Genomic DNA, 27,354 nt, shown 5'->3' with positions numbered 1-27,354 from the left:
GGAGAACAAAGCATTTCCAGAAGAGTTTGGAGGAGTTAAGTGTAGACTTGAACTGAACCATGTGAGTCATTATGGCTGGACCACAGGAAATATGGAGGTCAGGACACAGAGATGAGCCACCAAGCTCCTTTTTAAGATAAATCATAGATGGCTTTCATACCATGCAAAGTTTGTTTGCATTTGTTGTGATGATCCACCAAAAAATATAATCTTTCAGAAGGGCAATGAGTTTCATATTTTGGCCAGCCTGTCTGCTTTGAGATTTGAAGAAGATGGTTGACAAAGGGAAAATTGGGATCCTGAAGACCACTAAAGAGATTAGTGCACTAATCAAGGCAGGAGATGAGAAGATTAGAAGTAGGGCAACAGGGGCGCCTGGGTGGCTCAGTGGGTTAATCCTCTGCCTTCGGCTCAGGTCATGATCTCAGGGTCCTGGGATCGAGCCCCGCATTGGGCTCTCTGCTCTGCCGAGAGCCTGCTTCTTCCCCCCTCTCTCTGCCTGACTCTCTGCCTACTTGTGATCTCTCTGTCTGTCAAATAAATAAATAAAATCTTCAAAAAAGAAGTAGAGCAACAGCAGTGGTGCTGAAGAGGAAGGGACGTGTGAAGAAGGATGTTAAGGATACAAAATACTCTGAGTCATGGGTATTAGAGAGGGCATTTGTTATGATGAGCCCTGGGTGTTTTATGTAAGCCATGATCGACGAATTCTGCTCCAGAAACCAATTTTGCACTGTATGTTAGCTACTGTATGTTAAATTTAAATTTAAATTAAAAAAAAATACACAGATCTGGATGACTAATTGGATATAGGAACTAAAGGCCAAGCCTGTGGTATAATCACCAGGTACTGATATATAGTGATCTAGTGGACAATCTGTTTTCACTCCCATGGTGGGAATACAAGAGAAGGAGGCTTATTTGACAAGTTGATGAATTCAGTGCTTATCAAGCAGATCAAAAAAGAGAGCTCTTGCTAGAATTACATTTGAGTCAACTGGTACTTAATCTTAGAATCATTATAACATTTAATAACCACATTGAGTGTTGATTCTCCTATGTGCTTCTTCATTTTAACAAACTAAGTATGACTTAATAGCCAACATGCATAATCTCTAAGTGTATAATAAAGAAGCATTTGAATTGATGAGGTAGAATACTCATTTTTATTTATAAATGTAATAATTTCTTAAGTGAGTGTGTCTTGGACTAGTTAGAAATAATGACAGTGCTTAATGGCACCTATCAAGATGTAGAGCCTTTTGGTCTTTCTGTTTTTATTATTAGTAGGCCACATAAATTAAGAGTTAGGCTATAGTCTAGCTGTGTAGCAATGCAACGTTGTCCAGCTTTCAATATATATTATAAGCACATTAAATATTTTCACAGCATTCATTCATTTTGAATATAATAGTTTTCTTCAGTCTCCTGACTTTTTCATAGTGTAACTGAGTTTTTCAAAATTCTAATTGTAGAAACATAATTCGTCTAAGATACAGAGTAATGCATATTTATTGGATACGCAAGGAGGAAGGGCGAGCTCTGAAGTGGAGAGCCAATAAATTCAGATATGGGCATATTTTTTTTAATTTGCTTACCACAATGGTTGAGGTGGTTTGAGTGAGAATATTTCATCCTTAATGTTCAGCATCTTATTTAGGTGACATTTGGCAAAAGAAACTGAACTGCATGATCTATACAGTACCTTCTAGCTCTGTGATTGAATCTCCAGGAATAAATAAAGCTCCTTTCAGTGTGCTAATGAAAACATCATTAAGAGGAGGGCACGTGTTGCATGGAGCACTGGGTATGGTACATAAACAATGAATCTTGGAACACTGAAAAAAAAATAAAATAAAAGAAGAGAAAATAAAAGAAAGTACTCCAAGAAAAGAGAACAGGTTATTTGTGTTTAAAGGCCCTGAAATAATAAAAACATAAAATGATTTTAAAAAGATAACATGAGTCTCCTAAATAAGACATTTATCTTTAATTATGATTATCATTCCCACTTTAATAGGAAATCTTTTAGCATGTAGATAAGCCAGAAAAAAATGATTTAACCACAAAAAATACTAAACTAGAGTAACTAGAATTAGAAAAAAAGAAGTGTTGTCTTTTCCTCTATATTTAAAATTGCTTCCTACCCCCACTTCTTTGTGTCTGTAGTTTTCCAGCCTCTCACAAATTTCAGAATCCATTAAAACAATAGTCATGCCACTGTGGTAAGCATCATACACTTTGCCCAAGTTTTAAAACACTGTTTAGCTTTTGGGGTATTTTTGCCCTGAAGAAGATTATGTGGGGCAAGTGGCATATGTAGCTGCGTGTTTGATGAGGTTTTACTTTAAAATTTCTAGTGACTAGATTTCGTACGGAAGCATATACAGCAATTCCAAGTCATAAAAGTGAATGGGATCCCTGAGAGACTTTTCCCCATCTTCCGCCTCTGCTGCCCTAATCCAGGTCACCGTCACCGTCGTCATCATCCTCATCATCCTTTACCTGGTCTGTTGCCATCAAGACTGAGCATGAACCGTCTTCTGGGCTTCCGCCCTTGGTCACCTACTCCATTTTCCACACAGCAGCGAGAGATATTTTATATCATGGTACTCCTCTGCTTAATAATACTAAACATAATGATGCTTCCCTGTGTACTCAGTAAAACCCCGTATTTCTCCCCATGTCCTACTCTCTGGACATAATCTCTGACTGTTCTCTCCCCTCTCTCACTCTACTCCTGCCGCACTGGCTTTCTCGTCCTTCTGGAAGTACACCAGCTTGTTCCCTGCCTGGAACTTTCGTACTAGCTATTTCCTCTGCTTGGAGATCTTTCCTCCAAATCTCCTGTGAATGGCTACCCTGTCACTTAGGCTTGATTAAAATACCATCTCTTCAGGGGTGCCTGGGTGGCTCAGTGGGTTAAGCTGCTGCCTTTGGCTCAGATCATGATCTCAGGGTCCTGGGATCGAGTCCCGCATCGGGCTCTCTGCTCAACAGGGAGCCTGCTTCCTCCTCTCTCTCTCTCTGCCTGCCTCTCTGCCTATTTGTGATCTCTCTCTGTCAAATAAATAAATAAATCTTTAAAAAAAAAATACCATCTCTTCAGAAATACCTTTCTCAGCCATGATGTATATTTTTACATGAACCTGTTCTCACTTTGAGAGTCCAGAAAAATTACCGCTGGGTTTAAGATATGTTCCCTTGAGAAACAAATATGTGCCATCATCTTAAAAGTTACAAATGACTTATTGAAATTACTTAACATTACTTAGTGTTTTCCTACAGATTCTCTATTCTTTCATGGTACAGCATAGACACATACTGACTATCTTGGTCCGTTCAGTCTGTTATAGCACAATACTAGAGACTGGGTAACTTATAAACTACAAGTTTATTTCTCACAGTTCTGGAGGCTGAAAAGTCCAACATCAAGGTGCCCACAGATTTGATATCTGGTGAGAGCTTGTTTCACAGATGTCTGTTTTCTTACTGTGTGCTCACATGGTGAAAGGGTGCGGGATCTCTCTGAGATCTCTTTTATGAGAGCACTAATCCTCTTCATGAGGACTCTGCCCCCATGACCTAATTTCCCTTCAAGGACCCCACCATCACATTGGATGTTGGAATTTCAACATATGAATTGACAGGGGCGTGGGTGGTTGTGACACCGTCTATCGCTAGCACTGACTTTTTTCTAATGAAATTGCATCCTGGGCATAGAAAGCACCCACTTCCTGGTATAGGGAGGTGCCCCTTAACTATTACCTACCTCTTTGATAGTCCTATCCCAATAGCAGAAATTCTAAGACTTCCACAACTGCTTTAGGTAAGATGTACCACAGTGCATTTCATTAAAGACAAATGGACACCCAAAAAATGCATATAATATGCTGTTTCGAAAGATACTTGTAGAAAATTGGATGACTAACAAGAAAATCTAAAAATAACTGAGAAGTTCATGAATCTGAATAGGTAGTCCCAAGGCCACAGTCATCCTGCTGCTGAATTAAATAAGTGTATCTCTTAGAATTCATCAAGCTTAGCTCTTAGAATTGAATGGGTTTAGCTCTCCCTGACATACCATCTAGCCCAGGGATTGTAACTCTCTTTATTGCTCTATTTACATGTGTCAAGACCTTCAGGGTATCCAGCAGCTCCGTTGAGTCTCTAGCAAGTGGTCATGTGCCTCATGTGTTCAACCTCTTAGAAAGTAAAGACAGCCCACCTGCCAGGAAGAATTTGTCGAGATATAATCTGTTTACATGCTGACAGCCATACCTAGGAGGTTAATTTTACTTCTTGATAAGCTTTCATGATATATTCAACACGATATCATCTGTATTTTATACCCGTCCTTCTGTGTCAGACTCTTTCAGGAAACGTGTTTTCACCCCTGTCTCCCAAATGCCTGATATGATCCCTCTGACGAACACTGTTTCTGCTTGACTATTTCAGCACTTTTGTGTAATGGAAAATTTCACAAACATTTGCAAGAAATCTTTGTGCCCTTGGTTGTCCGCTACGTCGATCTCATGGAGTCCTCCATCGCCCAGTCAATTCACAGAGGTTTTGAGCAAGAGACATGGCAGCCTGTCAAGTAGGTATCTTGCCTAGTGTCCATAGAGCATCTGTCTCTTCAGTCCTGACCTTATGACTTTACACATGGCCATCTGTAGTTATTGCTTATGGTGGTCCCTTCCCACGTTGTCTGTTTCTTTACAGGAATATCGCCAACAGTCTTCCCAATGTAGCTCTTCCAAAAGTTCCAAGTCTGCCTCTTAATCTTCCACAGATTCCTAGCTTTTCTACTCCTTCGTGGATGGCTCCTTTATATGAGTCCACGTGTGTATCCCTCACTTATTTCCTGGTGGTGTGTTAGCTAGTGCATGGCCTGGGCTGTGTTCTGTGCACATGTGTTCAGATTGCATGGCATTTATCATCATTGGTTGAGGAATCCTATGTTTTAGTGTTGTGTGAGTTTTTTAAGCTATTAAGCGAAGCTGAGCAAATTGGTAATAAATGATACAGATAAAACAAAAACAAAAACAAAACAACCCCACTCACTGGTTCAATGTAGTTCATATGGGATCTGTAGGTGAGAGGTCATTTTGTGACCCAGGTTGTTCAGGCAATCGCTATGGTAACAGTGTGTCTTGGAACCGTAGTTGGCTTCAGCTTTGTTACTACCCGCATAGTTTCTCTTGTACACGTAGAAAACCATCATTAAGAGTCAGGTCAAGGATATGTTTTTCTATTTTATCTTAGTCGTACTTTTATTTATTTATTTATTTTTAAAGATTTTATTTATTTATATGACAGACAGAGATCACAAGTAGGCAGAGAGGCAGGCAGAGAGAGAGGAAGGGAGGGAAGCAGGCTCCCTGCTGAGCAGAGAGCCTGATACGGGGCTCGATCCCAGGACCCTGGGATCATGACCTGAGCTGAAGGCAGAGGCTCTAACACACTGAGCCACCTAGGCGCCCCCTTAGTTGCACTTTTAAATAATATTTCCGGTTGTAGAGAAGTGACTGTCCTTTATTTCCTAACACCACCAAGTTCCTCTGTTGTCCTTTCATCTATCAGTTGATGTACTTTGTTATTTTTAAATAATCTTTATATCATAAAATCTATATCTGTTAGTTCCACCCTGTGATTCAGCCCGCCTATTGCAGATTCGGTAACTAAACGTCGCTAGAACAAAAAGGACACAGGCTTTGAAATTCGACTTTAGGTCCCAGTTTAGTAATCATTAAATCTTCCTTAGCCTCAGTTTCCCCAATGCTAAAAAGGTTATGACTCCTAATTTAAAGACATTCTTGTGAGGATAAAAAAGAAAAAAAAGTGATGAAAAGTGCGTGGCACATCCCAGGCTCTCAATAAATAATAACTACTCCTATGCTACATTATGATTTTTATCATTATTACATCATCAATCATCATTATTCCTAACTGTATAGTTTTCAAATGTATGAGCCTCAGAGCAATCAAATGAACTCAATAATGGTCCATGCTTTGCCCAAGGTCTCATATGACATCAGCTAGAAAAAATAATAATTAGAAGAAGAAAAATAGCTACCACTCATTAAGCACTTACTATATTCCAGGTTAAGGGCCAAATCCTTTATCTCAGTTAAGCCTCATGACAACCCTGGTAGGTAAATGTCATTGTCCCCATTTTACAAATAAGGAAACTAAGTCATAAAGAACTTAAGAAAAAGAAAAGAACCTGCCCAAGGTCCTACAGTAAGTCAGTGAAAGAGGCAAGCTTTGAACCCAGGTCTGGGGGACTGTAAAGCTCTCTCTCCTTATTCATGTATTCGGCTTCCAGAGAATATACTGGCTAAGAACTTGCCCAGCATCCTTTCTCCCTGTCCTCCCACCACTGGTAAATCTGCTCCCAGTCAAGGCTACATACCCTCAAGAAAAAAGAGACCAGAATAACTTGTGAAATAGCTTAGCGAGATCTCTCCAAGTTAAACGTCATCGCTGTGCCCACAATAGCTACCAGGAGGTTAGGTTACATGTGAATCTCTTTCTTTCAGGCAAATGCTTTGAGCAGCTTTAGTGTATAGAGTCATGTCTGTGTGTGCTTGGCAGTTATCTGGGAAGTATAATGTATCTTTCTAAGTTTATGTGTTTTGTGCTCCTTAACACTGTTTTATAATTTAATTCCTCTCCTTCTTCATTCCTCCTCTGTTTAACACCCTCGATTTTAACCAGAAACATTATTTTGGGCATTACCTTGTGATATTTAGATTTTTGGGGGGTCATTTTTTGGCTTTGAGGTATGTGTGAAGCCTGAATCTCATTTGTTGGGAGCCCCATCTTAAAATGACCTGCATCTCAGGACAGGAATCATGACAGATTGTGGCTTTGTAAATAAAGTGCTCATACTTTCAGCATTCTGAGTAAATAAAAAACCTGTTTTACAAATTAATCACTGTTATCTTTACCTGCTAAGATTATCAACATTAGGCTCTTCACAGGGTGCTCAAAATTACTTATAGTGCTATGATGTAATCACTAGTTTTTTGGGGTTCTGAGTGGGGTTTTTTTTGCTAAAGATTTTATTTTTATTATTTTTAAGTAATCTTTAACCCCAATGCAAGGCTTGAACCCATAACCCCAAGATCAGGGGTCTCCTGCTCCACGGGCTGAACAGCCAGGCATCCTTAGTTTTTTTGAAATTATGTTATAAAGCATTAAATTATAAAACATAAATAAATAAATAAATAAGAAGCCTGTTTCACATGTAAGGAATTAAAAACAGAACACAACCACAGCTTGAAAGGTACATTCCTACCTACCTATATATCAGTATCACCTTACAAGGTGCTTCTCCATTTCTTCCCTCGCAGTTTTTGTTTTTTGTTATTTTTGTTCTTTAGCTCTAAAAGTAGATATCACTAAGATAAGTTTCCTACTGGTATTTTAGGAAGTTATCTCAGGATCCATTATTCACATTTGAGTTCTTTAATCTGTTAATGATACTTTCTGCATAGGTCAGGGATTAAAAGTAAATTTAAGATGAAAATTTCTGAGTAAATTGAAGGCTATAAATTCTAGCTCAACAGAAAACCTATTTACATTTTTATCCATTTAATTATAACAAACACTTGTTACCTTAATTATATTCCTAATTAAGCACATTTATCATTTCATAGCATCCAAAAACAAAAGAAACATATATCCATACTCTCTGTGAAGACTTATTTGTCATGTTACAAGAGTCCATTTTCAATCGAATTCCATCTTCACTATTTCAGGTTTTGCTCTGATGATGGTTTTTCTTGTTTTGTTACTTTATTAAGACTACATATCTGCTTCAAATAGTGACCTTCTCCTTCTCCAAAATAAAAAATTATTAGTAGATTTGCTTTTTTAACTAATTAGGTTCAATTACTCTTAAAATATAGGTTCTCCAATTTACCACATTGCACACTATGAAATAATGATGGTTATTTATAATAAATAATTATATTATAAATAATATTATAAATATTATAATATTATAAATAGTGATGGTTATGGACAAATAAGAGGATTTTGCCTGGACATTTTTTTCCCTCTGATTTTTATTATGTATGTGGCAAAAGGGAAAAATAAATGTGTTTTTTTCTGACATTTTACAGCAACGTCAACATGGTGTTGACTATTTCCTTTGTTTAATGGTACTTTGGGGGCACTGATTTTTAAAGTTACGAGATACTGAGTAAGGAGCTGTGGATGGTCCTTTGAGAAGTGAACTCTGAGCACGTCTTGGCTAGGCAAGGAGACCATGAGGAGTTACTGGCAGGTTGGGAGGAGGAGCACAAAGGAGGTTGGTGATGCAGGAAAGATACTGAGGTGGAGGTGGGGGAGGGAAGTACACATTGAATTCGCCAGGGAAGGAGCTGTTTTTTTAAGCCACTAACCAAGATGTATTTGGCTAAACAAAGTGGGTATTTAAAGAATTTTTTTTTTAAGAATTTTATTTTTATGAAAGTTTTCCACTGTGCTCTCGTGATAAATTACTTCATCTCTCTATTTTTCTTTTGCACACTAACAATACAATTTTTAGGTTAGTCTATGCTAAGCACTTACAGGCAAGCTGAGGAGAACTGAATCACACAGCCCCTTTTTCTCCTTTTGTTCTCTTTTACTATTAAGTTTCAGTGTGTTTGAACATAGGATTATTTTACTTTCAAAATTTCTGTTTCCCTATTGGGCTTTCTACTTGCATAATGGAAAGCAGTAGTTATTATCCTTTGCCCAAATATATGTATCTTGCTACAAATTACCTTCATGCACGGTATGAAACTTCAGTCTCCTAGAGTGATTTTGCCACAGGCCCCAAGTTAGACAGATGGAATGTTCTGCCTTCCGAGCACCGTGGATATCATTTCCTTGCTAGGCTGTGTGTTGTACTGTTCGGTTTCCTTATGAGCTGGAAAAGTCACAAAGCATTTCAAAGTGGGCCTGAGATTTGCTTCCCTCCTCAGCCTGTTACTCTACTTCCACTTCCCCTGTCCTTGAGAGATTTGCGATCTGTACACTGTGCACCTGTCTGCAGACGGACAGAAGGCGCTGCGAGGACAGAGGCACGTGTGTGTGCACGAAGGAGTGAACCTCCTGGTGGCAGTCAGATGGACTTTCTTACGTAAAACACACTCTTTGAATTTCCAGGAAGAAATACTTCTGTATTTATCTGTATCCTATAGATAAACGTGTTTGTTCTTCTGTATATAATTTGATTTCTTTTCCTTAGTCAAGTACCCTTATACATTCTACCCCTTTTTATGAAACCTTACTATATTCATTTCTATTTGCGCTTTTTTTTTTGCTTCACCGTATATTCATTAAGAAGTGAAAAGGAAGAGATTCAGAAGGTTGAATAAAGAAATGACCAATTATTAGAGATTTTATGTGATACTTTTTCATTAATGGCAATTGATACAGAAAGGCAAAAAACAGTGTGTTGGTGATCGTCACAGCGAACAGTGGAAGTTCACGATGTTTTTCATGTTTCCTTTTTCTTCTAGCAATGGCTCAGCAACATCAGAAGACCTTTTTTGGAAACTCGATGCCCTTCAGATGTTTGTCTTTGATCTGCACTGGCCAGAACAAGAATTTGCCCACCACTTAGAGCAAAGACTTAAACTAATGGCCAGTGATATGATAGAGGCCTGTGTCAAAAGGTAGACCTGTGTTTTCAAGTTGCTGCTTTGCACACCAGCACCCAGAGGAGCGCTTTTCGCCGAGTACCTGTTACTTAGTTGTCGCAAGGGAAGGTTTCGATATGTACTACCACTGCAAAATTTAATGAACATTGCGTTCTCAGACCTAAATCCTGGGGCCTCTTGTAACTGATAAAATTTGCCTGAAACTTTTTTTTTTTTTAACACACCTTCTCACATTGCCTTCATCAGTAACATCCATACTATATTAATCATTTCTTTGGTGCTTATGGTTGTCTCTCTGGGAATACTGTGCTTTCAATTCCCGAGGCAGTACTTGCTGAGACATATGGAAAAGGTCTGTTAAGTACTTGATGCATTATGCGCAGTGTCTGCTGTGAAATGGCGTGGCAAACCCAGATTATGATCCGTGCCATCAATGGTTCTATTTTCTGGTATTCCCTTCGCACATGGAATGAGTTCCAACTATCCAGTTATATTCTTCAGAACTGAACCCGAAATAAGTTAGGAGGCTTTGAATTTCTCCAAAAGGGCTTTCATTTTCTTTAGTAGTTCTTAGAAAATCAGCACCGAATCTCTAATTAGCCAAGCAGTGTTTTCCCGTTGTCCTCTTTCATGATAGGTACGGAACGATGTGGGCGGCGTATTGGAATAAACACTGCTGGGAGCAACGGAATAATCCTGAATTCTTCAAAATTAAGAAAAATCCTGTCTTTTTAATGGCTTCCTAAAGCAAGGCCACCAATTAGATTTCTAATGTTTTAAAAATATCATTACTGTCCTATGCGATTCTAATGTCTCAAATCTGTGGGTGTTCTTTGGCTACTTCCACAAAAACAATTGCAACACACTTTCTTTCAAATGCCTACCTACAACTTTGGGTATTTGAAAGAAAACCTAAGAGACACGAAAGAATGACGCATTCTCTATTGTACATTCATTATGTTTTAGAGTTTTCCAGACGTGTACTTTTTTAAAAATGTGGTAAACCCCTTGCTCAGATTTGTTCTGCTTTAATGCGGAGAAGCATTTTGTTTTTAAGATTTTATTTATTTATTTGACAGAGAGATCACAAGTAGGCAGAGAGGCAGGCAGAGAGAGAGGGGGAAGCCGGCTCCCTGCTGAGCAGAGAGCCCAGGACTCCGGGATCATGACCTGAGCCTAATGCAGAGGCTTTAACCCACTGAGCCATCAGGCACCCCGCAAGTGGTTTTTATACTTGGAAATTAATTCAGGCAGTTAAGTAAAACTAAGAGGTGTTTCCGTAAAAAGATTTACACTAGCTGTAATGAATAGTTTCCTTTGGGTAGAGATACTGTCTGCATGACTGCCAAAGCTGTTTAATATAAAATAGCTCCCTGGTCTTTTTTTTTTTTTTTTAAGATTTTTTTTTTTTAATTTATTTGACAGATCACAAGTAGGCAGAGAGGCAGGCAGAGAGAGATAGGAGAAGGAGGCAGGCTCCCCGCCAAGCAGAGAGCCCAATGCGGGATTACGATCCCAGAACCCTGAGATCATGACCTGAGCCGAAGGCAGAGGCTTTAACCACTGAGCCACCCAGGCGCCCCAGCTCCCTGGTCTTTTACATGAGACACCTGAGACAAGAAGAGCATCTCAGCCCCTCGCTCGCAAGCAATGCCACACTTCTTATTTGCATGTGTTAAATCAGCATCTTGTAGTGTTGATTTCACTTTTACTAAACAGGTGAGACATATTTCTGAATTTCTTACTCCAAATTCGTGTTTTAATGACTAGAACAAGAACTGCATTCGAAGCCAAGCTGCAAAAGGCAAGCAAAACCACCGAGTTGCGCATCCCGGCTTCCGTGTGTACAATGTTTAATGTGTTAGTCGATGCCAAAAAGCAAAGCACCAAGCTTTGTGCCCTGGATGGAGGACAAGAGGTGAGTGAACTGAGTGTCAGGTACAGATAGGTACCCTGACAGAGGAGGGTGCTGGAGGCGGGTTCCGGAAGTCTCTCGCTTGATTAGATGAAAAGACCCAAGTCCTTCAATAGAGGTGTTTGAGCTTTTCTGGACTGTAATAATGGAAGGCCCTTTACCCCTTTGCTCATGTCTTATATGAAGACTGCCCCAAATTTTACACGTGTCCATTGAGGCTTTTAACGGCTTAGGTGTTGTGTATTTACATAAACCTCGCTTTTCACAAGCAAATAAGAAGGCTGGAAAGCTACCTGCTTTGTTTAGACAAATCTAGAGTACCCAGAGTTTGCATTCAAAACACAAGGCACAGAAAATAGCACATGAAATATTTTTATTTACACAAAAGTTTCTGTGTTTTAAAGATCAAGTAGAAATGTGCTAAAAAAATTACTTATTTTTTTAAATAAATGTCCCATTTTTTTTACTTTGATTCATGTTTTGTTTGGTTCTATATTCAGAAACACAGCTTACTTTACCCCGTGATTTATTTTTGTTAAGAGTGTTGATTGGGTGAAAGTGGATCAGTTTTTCTTAGATTATCTGTTTGACATTTTGTTCATTGTAATTACTGTTTCATCATTTCTTTACTCTTCCCCTATGTTCATCGTCTTTTTTTTTTTTTCTCCATGGCATGATCCAGTTTGGTAGTCAATGGGTAAGTCCTTTTTTTTTTTTTTTTCGTAAAAACACACTTTTATTTGAATTATTATTTGTGTAAATGTGCCCTTTTTATTTTCATCCTTTCAAATTAATATAATTAATTCCATTTTCAGATTTATGTTTTCCATGTATGTTTTTAACACTAATAGCTTATTATAGCATAGCAATACCCAGAGACACATTAAAACAAATATAAATACTTATGCCCTAAATAATGCCAGGGGAATGTTTCTTTCCTGTTAGGCTGCAGGATCTGCAAACTGCTCTTAGATTTTTTTTTTTTAAGGATAAAATTATTTAAAACAAAATGAACTCACCCTCCTTTAAACAAATTCAGAAGCAGTATGATTATTAATATTTTCAAGATGCATATACCTATAGTATATACTTTCACCGATACTAGAAAACTTTGGAGCTCTGGATGACAAATATATACTATTCGGGTACCTCTAAATTTGAGGACCAGGAGACCATTCCTAAGGCCACTTCATGCAGAAGTCCCCAGTTGTGGATCTCAATAAGGTACATGCCCACCAGTGATACACTCTTTCTTCCTATTCGTGGCCTAGGAAGTAACCATTCTCAGAGATGGGGAAGAGGCAGGCCTTTGTGTCAGGAGCCTTTCTTCTCCTAAGAGAACAAAGTTGTCTTGAATTGCCACCCAGAACCTCAGAGGAACGTGATATGAAAAATTTTATGCATATTAAATTAACTGGATATTATGTATACTTACCCATCTTATATATGTGTTTTGATATGTTACAGTGTTTTGTGCTCTATGGATATGTTAAATCTTACAAGTCTTGTAGTAAGATGCAGTAAGACACTCAGGGTGACTCTACTGGGCTGACAATTCTCATCCAAGCAGAAAGGCTAGGTAGCTCTGAAAGAGGGTAAGAGGGCCCATTATTTGTGAATGTCATACTTCTCTAACCCAGATGTAGACATTAGCTATTTGGCCATAATTTATGCACATGCACACATATTTCATTCTTTGAGCAATTCAAGGGGAAAAGATGTATTTCTAATACTGTAGCATACAACCTTACATATATATTAAGTAACTGATACATGTTATAGAATGTTCAATAATTATCATTCTGAATGCCTGCAACATGATTTATTGCCTCTAGTCATCTGAAGAGGCAGCTGGCTTGGATATCAATGGCTCATATCTCTATCTTTTCATGTTTTTCGATATCCAGATGTAAGTCTTTGATGGTCTACTCAGAAATATTGTCTTAAGTCTCTCCATAAGTCCATCCATTTCTTATCAGGTTTATAAGATCATCTTTGCCTATTCCTGTTGATATTGGATTTATCCATCTGTTTTAATATACATGGCAGTACCTGACACATAATAGGCACTTAGTAAGTAGTGCTTGAATGACCAGACTGATTTCTTGTCACCACTTTAAAAATCCTCCCCTTTAAGAAACAACTCTCGATAGTACCTCAGAAGAAAAACAGGCACACAAACGAATGACAAAACATTGTTGCATTGTCAAATGGTTCTTTATATTAATAGGTAAATGGCTTTGAAAAGTAATCTGCTACTGTTCATTATATTCGCACCTGTACCTTCTCACCAGAGACAATTAGTTCCCCACAACTTTCACACGATTAATATAATTCAAAATGTGCAGGTGTAAAACCCATTAGCAACTGTGAAAAGTGGTTAGCAAGAATTTCAGTGCAAAAGGACTTTATACTTTGCTTTTAATCACCAATAAATACACCCACATAACTGCACAGGCTTTCCCTCTCTGTGCTTGAGATAAGTTTTGGAATTGAGGCAAATTAGCAAATGCATTACATGCAGAGGTGAGCCAGTGACCTCATTCTGTAGTAAGCAACAAATTAAAAACTAGATTATTACAGAATTTGGAGCCTTGTAAAATATATGCTTCTATAGATAAACCCAGTAGGGATAGTTTTCCGAATTTTAAGGAATTCTCTCTCCAACATCTTCAGTAAATTTGTTACAAGTCGTTGCTGAGATGAAGCCTTCTCAACTCCTTTTCCACAAGGCAGCCCCTTCTGTGCTCCTGAGTTAAGATTCTGTTTTCTCACATGGCACCTGAGGAAAATGTGCTCAACCGCAGCCCGGAATGGTGTTTAATGGAGTCATTAGTGAGCGAATGATCTGCTCGCGCGACAGCTGTGTGTAATGAGTCAGCAGTCTCAGGCCAGTTCCTCAGGGACAGATGTTGGGACCACAAAACCACCCGTGTTTAGAAATCGTTGTTCTCTACCAACTGCATGGGTCTCACTTAGATGCCCCCACATCCGATGGCCCATCCATTGAGGATGGAAGTACGTAAATGCTCCTTGTGTAGGATTTGTTCTCACCTACAGTAGAATGCTCCCATTTCCAGAACTGACAATCCAGTACCTTGAAAGTTCTTCCCAAGGGAAGGACCAAAATCTTTTAAGAATGCTGGATTGTACTGGCATCTTGTCAGCCTCCATTTCTGGAGTGTTTATATTAACCACAGTCGGGCCATGAGGATAGGTACATGAGTATAGGGACACCAGGATTTCACACCCGTGTTTGATCGCTGAATTCCCTGGACTCCATGAAGTACGAACTTCTTAAAGGTTAATCTTGATCTAAAGTCAGCATCCGCTGCTGGAGGAGCACATACGCTTTACTTTTGGGGGCAGATGTAGGGAGAATTAGTCAAAGAAATGGGCTGTGATTTGCCAAAGCCCTGGTATATAGGATTATCAACCTGACTTGAAATATTCTTGAAATTTTATGGGTTTTTATCAGACAAAAAAACTTGGCAGATTCTTATCAAAAATTAGATGTGTTGATCTAAATAAAATATACCAATTTCAGGTAAAGTAATGTAAATATGCAGATAAAGTCTTTTCTTCTCTGATCTCTATTGGTGTGTCTGTGTTTGTCTTTGGAAGCTATAACTCATTCTAGCTAACCTTCTAGCATCTCTGTGTGGCATATGTGAGCTATTCTCTTTGTGGAATGTACATAAGAAATATGAATTCTGAGGCCAGCGGGCCACTCCCACCCACAGTGCTTCCAGACCACCGCCACGGACTGTGCAGCTAGGACAGATTCTGGAAGCTCCTGGCACTTTTAACATTAGTGAAAGTCCCAGCTAATCAGATAAGTCAACAACAGCAAAATCTCATGTCGTAAAAACCTCACAACCCTTATGCTATTTGTGTTTGCCCCTTGGATGGTACATTTAGTATCCTTTTCTTCCTTTTTAATTTTTTGCGTTTCTCTCTCTACCCCTCTCCTCCTCTTTCCCTGTCCCCTCTCCACTCCCTCCCTCCATCCTTCTCTTCTCACTGCTTTTGGCCCGATCAGGTGTCAAAGAAAACAGCAGTCTACAGGTGTATATTATAGGAAAACGTGATGGCTCCTGGGGTCCATGCCTTTCCCTGCCTTTTGATAAAAAGGGTCGAAGGAACCTCTTCAGTAGCTCATCTCTTGATTTTAGGATATGTCCCAATTGATCCAGTCCAAACGTTTAAAATGGAGAAGCTCAACAGTTTTATATCCAATAGCCTTTTGATGACATTTGATTACTCTTGAGTTAAAAAAATGAACATAGGGCAGGGCCATCCGGCTGGCTCAGTCAGTAGAGCACGCAACTCTTGATCTTAGGGTTGTAAGTTTGAGCCCCATATTGAGTACAGAGATTACTTAAAAATAAAATCTTTTAAAAAATGAAACTTATGGAAAATACAGAGAAACCCTGAATATATCAAGTATATATTTAATCACTCCGAGGCCTGGGCACCTTGATCCGTGTGTGTTCTGTGGCACTTTCCAGGGAAGAGGGAAGTGAGAAGCTTGGAGCCCATCACCTCTATTCTACCCCAAAGAGGAGCCTCAGTCTGGTATTTTACTTCCTCCTGCTGCACAGACACAGATTCGGAGAGAGACGTGTATGAAGAGAGAGGGGCAGGGAGGGAGAGGTGGGCAGACCTCATTTGCTTAAGCTCCTCACACCAGGTCAGTTGTAGAACTGGCTGGAGCCCCGGACTTCTGGTACCTTTGTCTGGAGGGCGTTTCCCAGCCACCTCCACTAGCAGCCAGACCTCCAGGCTCTTTCTCTTCTCTGTCATTTTTCTTTACTGTCTTCCCTTTTCCTTCAAGCTGTTCTAAAAGCAAAGGACATGGCCCTACTCTAATAGAAATCCACGCTCTGTGTTTCTTTTCTAGTCGTCTGTGGGGAGCACAAGTTTGGGAATCAGTAAGTCTTTCAGGAAAACAGTCACATAATGTTTCCCTTCACTAGGTGAAATACATGCCCAGAAAGTTCCACACTGATGTGTGTGCTATTGATTTTAGACCACTTGTCAGCACACACTCACACACGCAGAGCAGAGAATTCCCATGCCCCAGAACGGGCCTTCCTGTTCTGTGTGTGCAGGTAGACAGCCGCTGGTAACGGTCGGAGCCTACGGGGGGGAAATCATTCCTGTGTATTCCAGAGCAGACCTACGCTGATGTTTTGTTGTGTGTGGAAACTTTGAGACATGTTTTCAGAAGAAAAAAATCGCTTTCCAAAACTTACATCCTAGGAAACCATTCATCCGGCAGCTGTTAAGTTGGTCTAATGTTTATACTGACCTGAGTACTTTTACTCTATGCATTATGTTAGCTGTTCTGAGAAGCCTTGAACCATCAAGATAGGGTTAGTCTTTACAAGTCACATTTTCTCTGAAGTGGCTATTGGGGACAATCGGCTGTCAGATAAATGCTTCTAAAGCAAGAATTACTGTTTAAATGAATGTGCCTTCACACACTGCCGAAGCTGCGGCTAATTTAAGAATGCAACTCTCTTGTATTCTCTAAGAGCAGAAAAGGAGGCTTTCAGGTTTATTTTAAATACATCTTTTTTATATTTACTTGAAGGCGTCTTTTTCATGAGGAAGCAGTGATAAAACTGTGGGGAGTGAGTGCTGTTTCATTATACCTTTTATGGCTTATTAATTTGTTACCATCTATTCACCTTTGTTGATGAAATTTTAATTTTGCCCTTGCTTGAGCATATTGTAAGGATTGTATAAACTGCTGCTCCCCGCGCTGACAAAAACGGTCCTTTTAGACTGAACAATTGGGAGCTCATTTTATTTCTGGAGCACATTTAAAATAACTTATGAATGAGAGTTGTCAGACATGAAATGCTGTATTAATTAAATCTTTTTCTAGTCTTTTTGCTTCTCCAGCTAAACCAACCCTTTAGAAAAATACACGGCCACCTTAATTATAGAGGAGAAGACAAAAAGTATCCTTCACATTCCTCTGCCTGAATAAGAATAAGAACCCAATTCATCTATATAATAACCCCATTAGCTGCTTAACTCAACAGTGCACATGGGAAAATTTCTGAGCCACAATGTAAAAAGTGTTGATTGGGTGGATCGTTTTCAAGGTTTTGTTCTTCTGATGTTCAAAATGATCAATTTAAGTAAATCTGATATGTGATAACTAGGAGCTTTAAAGCATTTATGACTTAGGACAAAAGTTTTGTGTCTACATCAACTAATACATCTTTGTCTTTTAATATCCAGCAACAATACCATTCAAAAATAGATGATTTGATTGACAACGCTGTAAAAGAAATCATTTCACTGCTAGTTTCAAAGGTAATGTATTATTTATTCATCTTTTTAAGTCAGACTCAAAAATCATTTTGCTGAGAATTTTTAGAAAAATCTGTCTCATGTTTCTAAATACCTAATGGAAAAACAGTTTTACAAAGAGATGCAAGAAAAGTTCAGATTTCAAGAAGAGTTCTGAACAAAATGTGGACACTGTTTGTCCGCAACTTTGATTTTGTGTTTACAGTTCATCTTGGCTTTTCTTGCAGCTGTTGGCTTTTAAAAATAACTCTGTCTTCCAGTAAGACCTTATTATTTTACATTTATGTTCTCTTCTTATGTGTCTATCTGTTTGGCTGATTCGAGTTGTCACCGGTCATTGAGTGGGACACAGTCATGGGGATGACTGTGCCAAGGCTCCAGAGCTGGTCCCAGGCAGACTGAGAAGGATGACAGTCTGAGGTTCCCCAGTCCGGGGAGGCTCTCATGGTTTCCGATCTGATGCTCTAAATATCTCTGACGAAGGCTATGGCCTGTCATTGTATAAGCAGAGATGAAGCATCAATGAGTATTCCATGGAATGATTAGACTATTTAAAATCCCACTAAGGTGGAACAGACCACCATGAGCTAACAGTCAAGATCCGGGTCTGGGGGAAAGAGACAGAAAATGGAACTCAGGAGGGTGAGGAGTCAGAATGGGCATGGTCCAGCGATACATTCACAGGAGCAGATGGAGCCCTTGCTCTTTGCAAGGCTTGGTCAGAGAACCCCCAAACAGGCCTCATAAAACAATCAGAAGAACGTACAAAAAAGCAAGGGAAGAAATGCCCCCAATTTAATAAATGAAGGACATGTTGTTTAGAAAAGAAAAAGCAGAGATGCCCAAGAGGCATGAAAAATGTTAAGCCTCACTCATCATTTATAAGGAATGAAGAAAAACTACAATTAACGTACCACTTTTTCTAGCAAATTAGCATAGATGTTTTTAAACTAACACTTGGTTTTAGAAAAGGTGAGGTGGGACACTCACACTTCCTGTCTGCGGGAGTATAACTCATTACAGCCTTCCTAGAGATAGTTTGGAACTATATCAAGTACATTAACACCCTTCTACCTAACAAGTATTTTTGCATTTTTTTCCGATTCAGAGAGATGCACAAAATATATATATGTTGATATGGTCACATTACTTCTAATGATAAATTGGAAACAACTTTAATATCTAACATGAAGGGAATGGTAAACTATGACACATCTATAATTAGAAACCATGCTTTCAGAGACTATTGATAAAGGAAAGGCTTCATAATATAATATGAAATGGGAAAAAAAGCTTAATATTTTAGAAATGGAAACTATTTCAGAAATAGAAATATTTAGAAACTCAAATCTGAATTTGCATCACATAGAGAAAAGAGAGGCTAAACACCAAAAAGTTGGCAGAGCTTCTCTGGATGGTGGGATTATACTTGATTTTGGAGGCAGGGGGATTCTCAGGGTTTGGGAGGGTTTGTTTGTATATTTCCCAAATTCCTTGGTAGCAAGTCTTGAGATGGAAAATAGCCACAAGGAAGATTTCAGCATAACACCAGCCATCCAGTTTGTTCCCATTCTCTTGACTTCCACCCCCACAGGAATACCTGCCCCTTCCATACAACACACACCCACCAACAAGTAGAAAGGGAAAAGTTGAACAGGGAAAGCATCCAGTGGGTGGGGGAGGGGGAAACCACTGGAGAACAAAGCTTCAGAGGCAGAGCAGGGCAGGTTTCCGTCCTCCTAGGGGCCCAGCATAGTGGCTTGCCGTACTGCACAGACAGCCCACTAAAGTGAGATGAAGTGAACTTGGTGCCTTCATTGTCTATGAGTCATTCAGGGAGAGTTTACGCAGATAGGAAATGACAATAAATGGTGGGTTTTTTAAAAAATTTTATTAAACAAAGAAAATAAGGCTCTATAATTCAATTCTTAAATGTTAGCAAGCCAAAATTACTTGAGGTCCATTTAAAATGTGGATTCCATGCCTACTTTCCAGCAGTTCTGAATTAGAAGTTTGAGAAGGGGAGCAGGAAGGTACATGTTTAATCAGATACCACGGTAATTTTGACGTAAGGGTTCAGTGAGCCGGACTTTGGGAAACATTGCTCTGATGAATCACTATCCACGCTATCATGTGAAAGATCTTTAAACTCCAGTTTATTGTATTTAAAAACAAAACAACCCTCTAAGATAGTATGTTCACATTTTTGTTGTTGTTGGAGAAATGGTATCTTAAAGGGGGATATTTATGAAGTACCAGTTGTGAAACTCCGATGGGATGGGCAGTTTTACCCTAATTCACAGAAACAAACATTATCCTCACAGTAGTCTACTAAACCGACCACACACACAATTAAGTAAGATAGTCAGGAACCAAACTTCTGAGCTTCAGATTCCTAATCCAATGTACATGCCGATTCTAGATGTCTAGGAAATCAGTGAAACGCAAAATACTCTAAAAATTAATACAGGCAACTTCTACATTTACTGTTTTTACCCTGTCAGATTTCAAGAGTCATATCCTAGACATTTTTATTTTATCCTAGCATAATAATTAACTCAATATAGAGTAGAACAGTGAATTACTTGCGTTGTATCCCAAATGTTTCTTCCCACGTTTTAGTTATTCTATGCATCGTGATGAATATGCTTGTTACGTTTGGTTAAGTTAGAAAGCATACGTCCTTCTTTTTACCTCCTCTCCTCAATCCCACCTCCATATCCTCTTCTTACTACACACATCTTCACAAATGATTGGAGAATGAGCCCGAGCTCTAGATCATACTTAATACTCAGCAGTATGTGCCCCAACTGCATGTACATTTCCATGCTAAGAAAAGAACTTGGCTTTCCATCTCTGTGTCCTTTCTCCACCTAGTACCTAAATGCTGGTAGCCCTTGGGTTGCCATCTTCCATCTTTTTTTGAGCTCATTCCACAAATTTCTGTCACTTTCACACTTCTGATTTTGTGTACTAACGATGCCCAACTCCGTGCCTAAGAGGCAGAGTGGAATCGTGGTGAAAAGCCCAACTTCAGACCTGAGGAACCTAATGTCTTCATCTCAGAACATTGGGAAGCTGTGGAAGGGTTGGGAGGCAGCAAGTAAAGGTGAGGAATTAATCACATCTGCATTATAAGAAGATCCATCTGATTGCCTGTAGCAAATAGATTACAGAGAGGGTACTGTGGAGAGTGTTCTGTTGGTCTTTGGTGGACTAACCCAAAGACACGGAAGACATTTAAAGAGTGCTGTAGACTAAATGTTTGTGTCTCCCTACCCAAATTCATACGTTGAAACCTAATAACCCCAAAGGTGATGGTATTAGGAGATGGAGCCTCTAGGAGGTAATTAGGTCACGAGGATGGAACCCTCATAAATAGATTTAATGCCCTTATTTAAAAAAAAAAAAACAACACCCCATAGAGCTCCCTAACTCCTTCTGCCATGTAAAAATGTGGCCAGAAGCCATCATCTCTAAACCAGGAAGGGGGTTCTTACCAGACACCAAATATACCATCCTCTAGTTTGTGGACTTCGCAGCCTCCAGAACTGTGAGAAATACAAGTGTGTTTGTATGACACCCAGACTAGGGTGTCCTATTACAGCAGCCCCAAGGTTAGTAATGGGGAGAGAAGGGAAAACCTAGCTTGCTCCCAGGAGTATGGCTGGAAGCACAACGTGCGTGTTGAAGCCATCGACTGACAGGGTGCCTGGAAGAGGAACAGATTTTGAGGGAAAGACCATAATGTCATACTGGACGTGTGGAGAGTGAGCTGACTGATATCTGAAGGAGGGAAGGCCAAGGAGACCATCAGATAGTTGAGTCTGGAATTCGGAGGAAGTATACGGAGCCGAACTATCAATGCTATTATAAGATTTCACCATTAGGAATGATTCTATATCAATGGCTGCTGTTCTTAGGCAGATGTGCCATAACTCGAAACCCTATGGAGAAATGAAAATCAACCTTAAAAGGGAAAAAAGTAAAGATGCTTCTAGCCAGAAAGGGACTTAGATAATTTTACCAAGGGAAGAAAATGATAGTGGGAACATTAAATCTTGCCAAGGAAAGGATACCAAAAATGCCATTTTTATCACTACCTTATAATTTAGTTGACCAAAATGTGGGAGTGTCGGAGGATCTGAACTCTGGTCCTGTTCCTTCATGTTACCATCTGGGTCTCCCTATACAACTTCATTTCCTCATCAAAAAAGCATGAGTATTGGGTAACAAAAAGTATCTATAGCCTTTTGTCAATCTAAAACAAAAATCCTTACATACATTTCCTTATAGAAGGCTCTGGGGATGCACATCATTTCTCCCCAGGTTCCAGAGTTCCATGGCACGTACAGTGCTAGAGTTGGAACCCTGAGATCCTCTAGCAAGGACTTTTCAAATATTTTTATAATGTTTAGAAGATACACTTAATGTTCTCAAATATATCGTGGGTAGCACCCTAAAGTATAACATTGATCAGTGCAAAGCTGCTTTGAGTGAAGAGAGGAAGGAGGCCTAGAGCTCTGCCTGTGGGGCCTCGTCTCCCAAGGCAACTCCCAGGGTAAACCAGAGTTTACCCCAGAGTCCAGTTCTGTGGTTCACAGACGAGGAAACAGAGGCCCTGGGTCAGACGGTCGGTAGCTGTGGGGCCAGGACCTGGCCCTCATGGTCCCTAGGCCTGTCATCTTTCCATCACGCTACATAGAATGCAGCAAGAGTGGAGAGGAAAGAGTGGGAGCTTCACCTCCCAGTCTCCTGGGGTCCCCTTTGTACCTGGGTTGTACCCACCAGTCCGTTCTTTGACAGTTGTCTTTGACAGTCGTCCCACTGAGGCATAAAGGCTGTGGTACCACCCTGGGCAGCTGGAGGAGAATGGAATTCAATGGCTGTAACAGGAGGATGCTTAAGAAAAGCTGAGAGAGCTGTGAGAAAGAACAGATCGGGGAAGTGGTTAACAGAGCAGAGAATGAGAGCGTGACCACTCTCATGACATACTCTGGTTAACGGGGCTCGGTAAATTCCAGGTATGAAATAAAAGAGCATAGTAATATATTCAACCTACTAAATCCTTGATTATTGCAGAAAGGGATTTAGGAAAGAGAACACACTACCTTCCTGAGTTCATAGGTATAGAGGTATGTGTAAACGTATACAGACATATATGTATATTCTTTCTGATAACCTAGAATATTTTCCCCTAAATTTTTCTTAAGAATAAGATATGGCAGAGGATACATCACACCTGACCACGTAGATTCCAACTCATCCTAAAGTAATTTGATTAAATTTTCTCATTTATTTATTTATTTAAAGATTTTATTTATTTATTTGACAGACAGATATCACAAGCAGATGGAGAGGCAGGAAGAGAGAGAGAGAGAGAAGCAGGCTCCCTGCTGAGCAGAGAGCCCGATACGGGACTCGATCCCAGGACCCTGAGATCATGACCTGAGCCGAAGGCAGCGGCTTAACCCACTGAGCCACCCAGGCGCCCCTAAATTTGCTCATTTAGATCAAGGGTATATATTCAGGAGATACCTGTCCAAATTCAACTAAATGCTTAAAAGAATTATTAGGAGCCACTAGGAGAAAGGAAAGACAAAATACTATAGATCACTCTCTTTGTGGGGCAATGCAAAAAGGAACAAGGAGAAGAGTGTGGAGAATTGACTAGTGTCTGGGCTAGATGTGTCCTTTCGGAGGTTGTCTTAGGTACTTTGTGGAACGTGGTATGTTACAAATAAATATTTGCTGCCAAATACTACCCATCCTTGGGCAGGGGCATGCTAATGTTCTCTGTATCACTCCAGTTTTTGTATATGTGCTGTTGAAGCAAGCACTCAAATAGTATGCCTCCCAAACACAGATACAGAAAATCTGGAAAGACCTTTTGGCAATCAGTTGGAAGAAAGGTTGAAAGAAAAGTGGGCGAGGAAGGGACAATTGCATTGTATTATAACATTAAGATTCTGATTCAGGGAAGGAAGCCTGGTTTTTTTTCCAGTCCATGGTGTGCATGTGGATTTTTAACAATACTTGCTAGTCCTGATCTTACCAGATAAATATAGAACATCTGCCAATATCTCCAGCACCACTAACCCTCCCCTCCAAGAAAAAAGAGAAGGAAGGGAAAGAACTTAGTTTTTCATGATCGGTCTTATTTGGATGAATCTCTTCTCTGTGGAAGATGTTACAACTTGCAGTATAAATGAGGCAGATATCCCTTCGTGCAGGGTCACCGCTGAAAAAGCAGGAACTGTGTTTGGAACCCAGCGATCTGTAGCTGGAATCCTCCCAGTAACGTTTTAGAATTTGTGGTCTACTTTCCAGACATGTGGGAAAATGAATCTTATACCCTGTTAAAATTCAACAGGAAATTGAAACCGCCATGCCTTGTGGCATACTGCATGTTTCGTTCTACTCGTCATTTCAAAGTGCTTTTCATCTTTAATTTCCTTGGGAGTGTGCATAGTGGGGTAAAGTTGGTAATTACCCAGACAGACTTTAGGTGTTAAATATTATTCAAACAAACCCAGTAAATGGCATCTACAATAAAGAGCAGGGAAACAAAGAGATTACAGTGTTTCATTCCAACCTGACACCCTCAGGAGAACAGAGAGCACAAGGCAAACCCCTAAGTATTTATATCCTCCCCGAGCTGTACTGAGAAAGTTCACAGGAAGCAGTTAAAGACACAGCAACTAAACCCAGCGTTTAACTGGATTTCTTTGGAATCTTGCTGTTTTGTGCAATTAACAGCCAGATGGAAAATATATCATTATTAGTCAATCTTGATTTTAATAGAGTTTGGTTTTTAAGGCCACTCTTCTGCTGCGTGTGCCTCGGAGAAATCTCACAAAGACAGTCTTCCTGGAGGAACGGTATGGCTCAGCTGCTTGATCCCAGGGGTACAGACACAGTTCACTGCCATGTAAGCACAGGGTCCCCACCGGGTTATGTCTCCCCAGAGACCCTGTGGGGTGGGGAGGGACTCACGGAGAGGCTCTCCGCTATTGTTAAAATGGAGGCAAAGAATGTTGTGACACGGGGACAGCAGGCCACTAGTCCTTGTGTAGGACCTACATGGATATAACCCGGTGCTGGAAGGTGCTCGCAAGAGAAGGTGAGCCAGACAAGCTCTGGCTGCTGTTGTGGGGGACTTTTGCCCTAAAACCACCCACCAGTAGGCTCCCCCGACTGTCACTTTATCCCCTCCGTTTCTGCCATCCTGAAGCCCGTCAGCTCCTGGGCCACCTGGGAGCTTTCCAACATGTCCAGTTAGAAGTCATGCCTTCCCTCCTTGCATTTCAGTCACCCTGTTTGCCCATCTTTACTGGCCCTTCAAACTTGCTGCCTGTCATGACCGGTAGCGTGCATGTCTGTCTCTCTCGCTCGTTTGCGTCTTCCTGGAAGGAAAGATCAAAGATTCGTATTGTCTTCCTTTCCCACATTAGGGGCTCAATAATAACAAAATGACATTTACTGAGTACAAATAGGTTGGGCACATGACTTACTTCATTTGATGCTTACCACTGTGTCCCCCTAATGGTAAAGAACATGAGCTTTGGAGCCAGACCCCCTGTGTTCAAAGCCACCTTCCCGTGCTGTGAGCCCAACAGCCCTGAAGCAGGTGGAACTTGAACGCAGGTCTTTGATTGACATCCTCAACTCTCTTCTACCTCAGTAGGTTTCTTTTATTGAACTAGACCCATTCGCCAGTAGCCCAACTCATTATTACTCCTCATCACTAAGCAATCCCAAGGCTTTCCCCACGAATTTGTGACTTAACATGCATAGATGTTTAGACCTATATAATGGATAGTGATTTAGCTAATCATATGGGCAATAGTAATTCTTCACATTTCTTTAGTATTTTGCCATTTTCTCAGTCCTTTCACATAAATCCTCTCAACTGAGCTTCACTGATCCCTGGTAAGACAGACAGGATGGCTGGCGTTTTCCCCCTTCGACTGATGAATGTGCTAACACTAAAGAAGCTCAAGGTTTCACCATCACCCTGGAGCCAGAGATGGCAATTGTCAGGTCAGGGCTGCGACTGACCTAAGACCCTCTAACTCCAGCCACAGCGCTCTTGCCTCTACCTTGCCTGGTCCCTCAGCACCACTTACGTGTGTACACACATACTCACTTGAGGGCACCAAGATCCAGGTGCTGTGCTAGAGCCTTCCCTGGCTCAGGTAGTCTGGTAACCATAGCAATTGTCGCTCTCCTTGTGGCAAATGAGATCACCCAGCACACACTGACTCTCAAGGTTTGAGTTAGAGGAGATGAGGCATTTTCCACAGAGGGCCATTAAGTTTGGAATTCCCTTCCCCTGGTCTGACCGAGCCCTGGGGTATTGGTCTTCTGGGTCTTCGCAAACCACATCAAGTTGAGTTTAGCCAGCTGTGACTGGTAAGAAATCCTAATGGGCAGAAGGAAGCGCTAAATTGACTTTTAGTTGTGAGCAATTTGTAATTTTGTGTTTTTTGCTGTTTGTATCCCTTAGGATAACTAACGAGCCACACATAGTTTTCATTCTTTAAAAATACGATTTTAGTCAGCCGTTCGCGTGCTTTTGTTTCTGTGTTCTTACATCATGTCGCACATGATGTGATGGAGAAACCTATAGGGAAGTTTTTGTTTCTTTTGCATAAACTATTTTGCAGTAATTGACCAGCCACAGAGAAAAGATTATCTCCTGTGTGCTCTCAGTGAGTTCTCTGGTCACCAGAGACCAATAAGCTCTGTCCCTGGAACTATTATCACTTTGTTGAAGAAGCTGCGATGTGAACAAAAACCAGCCTTCGTTAATTTCCCTTTTCGTATTTAAAAAACCTTGTCAGTATTTTCCCTTTGGGAGTATGTAATTTGTCAATAGTGCGTATTATTTTAGTTCTAAAGAGGAAAGATACACTGCAGTAGATTTCTACTAATTTCTGGTGCCAGATCTTAGTGCTTCCACTCAATGAAATTTAATTCTCCACATTTTTAATCATATTATGGTATACACATCTTAATTTTAACTTCAGAGAAATATAAAATGGTAGAAAGGTAAAACACGGGGCGCCTGGGTGGGTCAGTGGATTAAAGCCTCTGCCTTCAGCTCAGGTCGTGATCCCAGAGTCCTGGGATCAAGCCCCACATCAGGCTCTCTGCTCAGTGAGGAGCCTGCTTCCTCCTCTCTCTCCGCCTGCCCCTCTATTTGTGATCTCTGTCAAATAAGTAAAAATATTTTTTAAAAATGTAAAACACTTGTGAGACAAATTTTAATTCCATACCACTTGCAGTACACACGCGCGTGCGCGCGCGCACACACACACACACACACACTATTTAACTGATAGAAGAACTGACTGGTGCTGTGGCTGGCCTGAACCCACACAGTAGTGTGGAATCAGGAGCTTATTATTAAGTTCACTCTAGTGCTCTTTCCCTCGTAGC

At 40.2% G+C, this 27,354-nt stretch overlaps 1 protein-coding gene and 1 non-coding gene across 22 annotated transcripts in view; one reads left to right on the top strand and one right to left on the bottom strand.

Annotated features, from left to right (window-relative positions):
• The window catches only part of CADPS2 (calcium dependent secretion activator 2), a 525,179-nt gene that overhangs the window by 455,331 nt on the left and 42,494 nt on the right, over nt 1–27,354 (top strand). For 7 of the 21 annotated variants that reach the window (XM_013050847.2, XM_045062938.1, XM_045062937.1 and 4 more), the window contains 4 exons: nt 4,459–4,600; nt 9,525–9,680; nt 11,436–11,583; nt 17,839–17,913. In XM_013050847.2, coding sequence (XP_012906301.2) covers nt 4,459–4,600; nt 9,525–9,680; nt 11,436–11,583; nt 17,839–17,913 — 521 coding nt within the window. Of the gene's footprint in view, nt 1–4,458; nt 4,601–4,725; nt 4,846–9,524; nt 9,681–11,435; nt 11,584–12,262; nt 12,278–17,838; nt 17,914–27,354 lie in introns of all 21 variants that reach the window. The other 14 variants (XM_045062925.1, XM_045062931.1, XM_045062928.1 and 11 more) reach the window with 3 other exon arrangements.
• Nucleotides 23,647–23,750, bottom strand: LOC123387098. The gene has a single exon (XR_006601460.1). It is a non-coding gene; the product is annotated as a U6 spliceosomal RNA (small nuclear RNA).

The sequence above is a fragment of the Mustela putorius genome, unplaced genomic scaffold (assembly GCF_011764305.1).
Source record: "Mustela putorius furo isolate JIRA1106 unplaced genomic scaffold, ASM1176430v1.1 tig00003845_pilon_pilon_pilon, whole genome shotgun sequence".
Lineage (NCBI taxonomy): Eukaryota > Metazoa > Chordata > Mammalia > Carnivora > Mustelidae > Mustela > Mustela putorius.
The sequence above is the reverse complement of the archived record's forward strand: the minus strand, read 5'-3'. Positions and strand labels throughout refer to the sequence as shown.